This window comes from Orcinus orca, chromosome 20, assembly GCF_937001465.1.
Source record: "Orcinus orca chromosome 20, mOrcOrc1.1, whole genome shotgun sequence".
In the NCBI taxonomy this organism is placed as follows: Eukaryota; Metazoa; Chordata; class Mammalia; order Artiodactyla; family Delphinidae; genus Orcinus; species Orcinus orca.
In genome coordinates, this window is record NC_064578.1 from 16,679,486 (window position 1) to 16,687,763 (window position 8,278).

The 8,278-nt window shown below is 35.8% G+C and overlaps 1 protein-coding gene across 1 annotated transcript; it reads left to right on the top strand.

Moving 5' to 3' along the window:
• Positions 1-277: 277 nt before the first annotated feature.
• LOC101271679 (mitochondrial import inner membrane translocase subunit TIM14-like) lies at positions 278-680 on the top strand. Its single transcript, XM_033434281.2, has one exon. The coding sequence runs from the start codon at positions 309-311 to the stop codon at positions 663-665; it is 357 nt and encodes a 118-aa protein (XP_033290172.1). The 5' UTR covers positions 278-308; the 3' UTR covers positions 666-680.
• Positions 681-8,278: the final 7,598 nt, after the last annotated feature.

Here is an 8,278-nt window from a genome sequence, read left to right on the forward strand (position 1 = left end):
TAGTGAAACTACAGAACACCAAGAAAAAAGAGAAAAAAGTGTGAACGCTGCAAGAGAGAAAAGATAAACTACCTTCAAAGGAACAATAATCAAACCAATAGGAATCCTATCAAAGGCAACAATAGATGCACAAATAATAAGATGCACAAATATATTTTCCCCAAAATAATAAGGGAAAATAACATAACCTACAATTCCATACCTAGCTAAACAATCATCTAAGAGTTCAAATAAAAGCAGACTGTCCAAGATATAAAAACTAAGAACTTGGGCACTCCCAGGGGAGGCAGAGGAGTCGAGCGGGAACCATGGCCAGTACAGTCATAGCAGTTGGACTGACCATTGCTGCAGCAGGATTTGCAGGCCATTATGCTTTGCAAGCCATGAAGCATATGGAGCCTCAAGTAAAACAAGTTTTTCAAAGTCTACCAAAATCTGCCTTCAGTGGTGGCTATTACACCTTCACAGGTGGGTTTGAACCCCAAATGACAAAACAGGAAGCAGCATTAATACTAGATGTAAGCCCTAATGCCAATAAAGGAAAGATAAGAGATGCTCATCGACCAATTATGCTTTTAAATCACCCAGACAAGGGAGGATATCCTTATATAGCAGCCAAAATCAATGAAGCTAAAGATTTACTAGAAGGTCAAACTAAAAAATGAATTAAATGTATGATGAATTTTAAGTTCTCACTCATTTATATATATGAATATCAGCTTTTTATAATAAAATGCCTTAAAGCTACACATTTTTAAAATTAGCATAAGCTAAATCAAAGCCTTGCTATAAATTTGAGGATTTAAAATCAGATTATAGAATATTTGTAGGTTAATACTCAATAATTATGGATAAATGCATGCCATCTGAAGTGTTGTTCATTACTCATTTGTCAAATAATTTCGTACCTATTTCAAGACAAAGTGAAAAAGAGAGTCTCTCCCTAAAGGAATCCCCAATCTGATGGGAGACAGATAAACTGATAATTAAAATACAATGTGATAAATATGATGGAATTAACACATGTTGTTATAGTAGGGGATCATCTCATTGGGACAGAAGGCTGTTCAAGGAACAGAGGACTCCCCCAGCGACTTAGAACCTTGAACTTAAAAATGAATTTAGCCAAAACTTAACCTAAGAAATTGATCTAGGTATGTATTTATCATACATATCTTCCTCTGAAATTTTTTGGAAGTGTTTGAGAAGGATGGGTATTAGCTCTTCTCCAAATGTTTGATAGAGTTCACCTGTGAAGCCATCTGGTCCTGGACTTTTGTCTGTTGGAAGATTTTTAATCACACTTTCAATTTCATTACTTGTGATTGGTCTGCTCATATTTTCTACTTCTTCCTGGTTCAGTCTTGGAAGCTTATACCTTTCTAAGAATTCATCCATTACTTCCAGGTTGTCCATTTTATTGGCATAAAGTTGCTTGTAGTAGTCTTTTATGATGCTTTGTATTTCTGCAGTGTCCATTTTAACTTTTTCATTTCTAATTTTATTAATTTGCGTCCTCTCCCTCTTTTTCTTGATGAGACTGGCTAAAGGTTTATCAATTTTGTTTATCTTCTCAAAGAACCAGCTTTTAGTTTTATTGATCTTTGCTATTGTTTTCTTTGCTTTTATTTCATTTATTATTTATTTTTATGATTCATTTCCTTCTACTAATTTTGGGTTTTGTTTGTTCTTCTTTCTCTAGTTCCTTTAGGTGTAAGGTTAGATGGTTTATTTGAGATTTTTCTTGTTTCTTGAGGTAGGCTCGTATTGCTATAAACTTCCCTCTTAGAACTGCTTTTTCTGCATCCCATAGGTTTTGGATCATCGTGTTTTCATTGTCATTTGTCTCTAGGTATTTTTTGATTTCCTCGGTGATCTCTTGGTTACTTACTATTGTATTGTTTAGCCTCCATGTGTTTGTGTTTTTTACGTTGTTTTCCCTGTAATTTATTTCTAATCTCATAGCATCATGGTCAGAAAAGATGCTTGATATGATTTCTATTTTCTTAAATTTACCGAGGCTTGATTTGTGACCCAAGAGGTGATCTACCCCGGAGAATGTTCCATGTGCACTTGAGAAGAAAGTATAATCTGCTATTTTCAGACGGAATGTCCTATAAATATCAATCAAATCTATCTGGTCTATTGTGTCATTTAAAGCTTGTGTTTCCTTATTAAATTTCTGTCTGGATGATCTGTCCATTGGTGTAAGTGAGGTGTTAAAGTCCCCCACTATTACTGTGTTACTGTCGATTTCTGCTTTTACAGCTGTTAGCATTTGCCTTAGGTATTGAGGCACTCCTATGTTGGGTGCATATATAATTGTTATATCTTCTTCTTGGATTGATCCCTTGATCATTATGTAGTGTCCTTGTCTCTTGTAATAGTCTTTATTTTAAAGTCTATTTTATCTGATATGAGTATTGCTACTGCAGCTTTCTTTTGATTTCCATTTGCACAGAATATCTTTTTCCATTCCCTCACTTTCAGTCTGTATGTGTCCCTAGGTCTGAAGTGGGTCTCTTGTAGACAGCATATAGATGGGTCTTATTTTTGTATCCATTCAGTGAGCCTGTGTCCTTTGGTTGGAGCATTTAATCCATTCACATTTAAGGTAATTATCGATATGTATGTTCCTATTACCATTTTCTTATGTCTTTTGTTTGTTTTTGTAGGCCCTTTTCTTCTCTTGTGTTTCCCACTTAGAGAAGTACCCTGAGCATTTGTTGTAGAGCTGGTTTGGTGGTGGTGACTTCTCTTGGCTTTTGCTTGTCTGTAATTCTTTTGATTTCTCCATCGAATCTGAATGAGATCCTTGCCGGGTAGAGCAATCTTGGTTGTAGGTTCTTCCCTTGCATCACTTTAAATATATTGTGCCACTCCCTTTTGGCTTGTAGAGTTTCTGCTGAGAAATCAGCTGTTAACCTTATGGGAGTTCCCTTGTATGTTATTTGTCATTCTTCCCTTGCTGCTTTTAATAATTTTTCTTTAATTTTTGTTCGTTTGATTACTATGTGTCTCAGCGTGTTTCTCCTTGGATTTATCCTGTCTAGGACTCTGTGCTTCCTGGACTTGGATGGCTATTTCCTTTCCCATGTTAGGGAAGTTTTTGACTATAATCTCTTCAAATATTTTCTCACATCCTTTCTCTCTCTCTCTTCTCCTTCTGGGACCCCTATAATGCAAATGTTGGTCTCAGAGATCTCTTAGGCTGTCTTCATTTTTTTTCATTCTTTTTTCTTTATTCTGTTCCGTGGCAGTGAATTCCACCATTCTGTCTTCTAGGTCAGTTACCCGTTCTTCTGCATCAGTTATTTTGCTACTGATTCCTTCTAGTATATTTTTTGTTTCACTTATTGTATTGTTCATTTGTTTGTTTGTTCTTTAATTCTTTTAGGTCTTTGTTAAACATTTGCATCTTCTCCATCTTTGCCTCCATTGTTTTTCTGAGATCCTGCATCATCTTCACTATCATTATTCTGAATTCTTTTTCTGGAAGGTTGCCTATCTCCACTTCATTTAATTGTTTTTTGGGGGTTTTATCTTGTTCCTTCATCTGGCACATAGCCCTCTGCCTTTTCATTTTGTCTATCTTTCTGTGAATTTGGTTTTCATTCCACAGACTGCAGGATTGTAGTTCTTCTTGCTTCTGCTGTCTGCCCTCTGGTGGATGAGGCTATCTAAGAGGCTTGTGCAAGCTTCCTGATGGGGAGGGACTGGTGCTGGGTAGAGCTGGGTGTTGCTCTGGTGGGCAGAGCTCAGTAAAACTTTAATCTGCTTGTCTGCTGATGGATGGGACTACGTTCCCTCCCTGTTGGTTGTTTGGCCTGAGGCGACCCAGCACTGGAGGCTACAGGCTCCTTGGTGCGGCTAATGGTGGACTCCGGGAGGGCTCATGCCAAGGAGTACTTTCCTGAATTTCTGCTATCAGTGTCCTTGTCCTCACGGTGAGCCACAGCCACCCCCTGCCTCTGAAGGAGACCCTCCAACACTAGCAGGTAGGTCTGGTTCAGTCTCCTGTGGGGTCACTGCTCCTTCCCCCTGGGTCCTGATGCACACACTACTTTGTGCGTGCCCTCCAAGAGTGGAGTCTCTGTTTCCCCCAGTCCTGTCAAAGTCCTGCAATCAAATCCCACTAGGCTTCAAAGTCTGATTCTCTGGGAATTCCTCCTCCTGTTGCTGGACCGCCAGGTTGGGAAGCCTGATGTGGGACTCAGAACCTTCATTCCAGTGGGTAGACTTCTGGGCTATAACTGTTCTCCAGTTTGTGAGTCACCCACCCAGCAGTTATGGGATTTAATTTCATTGTGATTGCACCCCTCCTACCATCTTATTGCAGCCTCTCCTTTGTCTTTGGATGTGGGGTATCTTTTTTGGTGAGTTCCAGTGTCTTCCTGTCGATGATTGTTCAGCAGTTACTTGTGATCCCAGTGCTCTCACAACAGGGAGTGAGTGCACGTCCTTCTACTCTGCCATCTTCCCTTTCTATTGACTACACAGTTTTTTGTTTTAAAAAGTTGGAATTTGTTTCCCTTCTTGGAAGGGAACATTGATATTTAACTGCTTTTAGAGACTGTCATCTCATATATATAAAATGGACACATGGCTATAAGACACCATATAGGAAATGAGTAGTTATGTATTTTATTTTATATACCAATCTACTTTACTGTGAAAAGACAGAGGTTTGAATAAGAACTTGTGAAAATCTGTAGTAAAATACCTTAAGCTGTTAACTGTAAGGCATGGAATAGGAGTTGCTCAGTGGATTGGTTCTATGTTGTGGACTACTTAAGTCTGCATTTGTTACTGTGCTAATAAACAATATTAAAACAAAACAAAACAAAAAGCAAAAAAAGGCATAGTAGGCAAATACTAACCAAAAGAAAGTGAAATTGCTAAGAATGGAATGATTTATAACTAAATGATTATAACAGTGATTATCTCTGTGGGGAGTGATAAGTGATTTTTATTATGTTCTTTATATCTTTCTAAATTTTTTAAATGAAAATATACAATCTGTATAAATTTAAAAATTATTTTTAAGGACTTTATTAATATAGCATAACTAAGAATAACCAACACTGCATGTTATGCCAATCCCTATCAAGATACATGTATTAAATCATTTAATCTTTATAACAACTTAAAGAAGGAAATACTGTTATAATATTTTTGCTTCATTTTGCAGATGAAGAAACTGAGGCATAAAGGGATTTAAATAACTTGCCTGAGGTCAAACAGCTAGTAGAAACAGGACTAGGTTAGGAACTAAATATATGTGGGTACTAGAGATAGACATCTATGTCCAGGTCTAACATGGAAGATACAACTCAGAATTTTCAAAGATTGCTTTTTCATTTTATTTTTTCCAGTAAAAAATATTCCAATGAGAAGATATATTTAACATTTACAATACTACTAACAGTAGAATTCACAGGCAAAATAAAATCCCTTCCTGTAAGTTTGTTCACGTGTTTATACTCTAGAATTATAAAACAGAAGTACCACTGTGTCTACCAATGTTTATTTCATGGCTTTTTCCAGTTAAAATGTATCACTCCTGTAACAGATACAATTCTATTTTTGCACTTTAATTGCTTCTGGTTGGTGTCAGCAAAGTGACATTTGTAAAAGTTTAACCAGGTTTTAATAATAAAAACTTAGACAATATTTCCATCCATGTTTTGAAATTCTGGGTGTAAAACACATGGCTAAAACTATCCTCTATTTGGATATGATTGTCTTTCTCAGATTTTATTTCCCTTTTCTTTTTAAACAAATATATAGTTTAGAATGAAATTTAAGATAACATATAGTATATTTAAAAATAATTTGTATTGTACAACCACAAAAAAAAGAAAAAAGCCACGGTAGAAACTACTTTCACCTGTATTTACAGTAGCCTCCCCCTAAGAAAAGAAAGAAAAGCAAAAGAGAGTCATCATTTATAAGTAATGGATGCATTCCTAACCAAATGGATACTGAAAGAAAAAGGAGCATTTTTCTAGCTATATCAGAAAGGGCCTTGCAAACAGCACATAGACAATTACAGTTCCGTGAACATTCAATTGGCCACCTATCTTGGCTAAATTACAAAAATGTGCATTCGGCAAATCATATCATTTCACAAAGTCATTTTAAATGTACAATGTGCATTTCTTCTCTTACCTCTCAAAATAATTCTCTAGAATGTGTCAAACTTAAAGAAATATGCAGATACACCGTTGGATATCCTGTCATAACCAGGCTTCACAGGAAGCCAGAGCATCTTTCTCTAGCTAGACTTCATATTCCTAGAAGGAACCACCACCAAGATGCACTTCTGTCTACACTGACACTGTCATGGTAGCATGTTAAGCATGTTGGAGTCGATGACATATTTGTCAGAGGCCCTATTTACTGAAATAAAGACAATGGCAAATGGTTGATCAACACTTCTCTTTCTATTGTCATAAACTCTCAGCAGATTATCCTTTCCAAATAATGAGTTAGGTTTATAATTTTCAAAAGCTAAGATCTTTTTGATACAATTTCACACTATATAATATTCTTCAATTTCATTTATGATATCACATTATAAGGTATCAAAAAGTGATTTTGAGAAATGTGGGTGGAGGCATCCAAATGCATAGTTATAATAGATGTACATGGGGCTCTGGAATATAAAACTAATGATTTCATTTGTCTACTCCTGATGTTATTGGAGAGTATTATCTTATGCATAATTAACAGGGTTTTGAAAGGCTGAATATAAAATATTATAGCATTTCTTGTCAGCTTACATTGGGAACTCTACTGTAACTGACACAAATAACCTATAAAGGTGCTTTCTACCTAATCTGGAAAAATTGTAAATATTATACTGTGTTGGTACATCTTTGTTTTCACAGATATTCATGCAGGGAAAGAGTAACTATAAAGAGCAAAATAAAATCCATCTGAAGGCTATTATAAATACTGGCTCACTTACATTTAACAAGTGACAATGCCTATTGACCTTAAAATTGTAGAAATTAAACTACTGGCTTGACCATATAAATCTCATGTGTAACTACAGAAAACCATAAGTGTCTAATTCATTGGCAAGTTTCTCACCATAACTTATGCCTGTGGATCAGTGGTACAGAAACTGGTAGAAACATTATAAGCCACACAAATACTATTAACAATAAACACGGTGGCTTATGAAACCTGGTCGGTAGCTTCTCTTTCATCCACCTGAGGGGTCACCCAAATAATACTATCTTCCATTCCTGACTTTTTAAATTCAAAATCATCAATGATTACAAGTTTTATGTATAATATTGCAATTAATATTCTGAAAACTGCTCATTATGGGGTAGGTAGTTAACAAGCAGATTGCATGGTCTGGGTCAAGTTGGAGTTGAGGCACTGAGACTGAAATAAAGGCAAGAAAGCACTGCTGAGAAGACAGGTGACTACACAGAGAAGGAACTGAATTACTGGATTTTGAGACTGGAATTATACTACACTCAGCATCAACAAATATGTGTGCCAGGCACCGTGCTAGGTGTTGTTTTCAAACATTTGAACAGGGTCACTTAGGAAAATTACACATTCCCTGAAGTTGCACATAAGAAAATATTTTCAAACAAAACATTTCCTGGAGGGAGGGATAACTCAAAAACTAAATATGCGATACAGTAGGATCTTGTTCCCCATCCAATCTATATGTAATAGCTTGCATCTTGTATAGAAATGTAAGATTTTTGTGTATTGATTTTGTATCCTGCAACCTTACTGAATTTGTTTACTAGGTCTAAGTTTTTTATATACATTCTTTTTTATATTTTTAATATACATTCTTTTTTATTTATATACATTTATATATTCTTTTTCTTAATGTACATTCTTTTTTATATTCTTTTCCATTATGGTTTATCCCAGGACATTAAATATAGTTCCCTGTGCTATACAGTAGGACCTTGTCCATCAATTCTATATGTAATAGTTTGCATCTACTAACCACAAACTCCCAGTTCATCCCTCCCCAAACCCACCCCCCTTGGCAACCACAAATCTGTTCTCTATGTCTGTGAGTCTGTTTCTGCTTCGTAGGTAGGTTCATCTGTGTCATTTTTTAGATTCCGCATGTAAGTGATATCATATGGTATTTGTTTTTCTCTTTCTGACTTACTTCACTTAGTATGATAATCTCTAGTTGCATCCATGTTGCTATAAATGGCATTATTTCATTCTTTTCTATGGCTGAGTAGTATTCTTTATCCATTCATCTGTCAATGTACATTTAGGT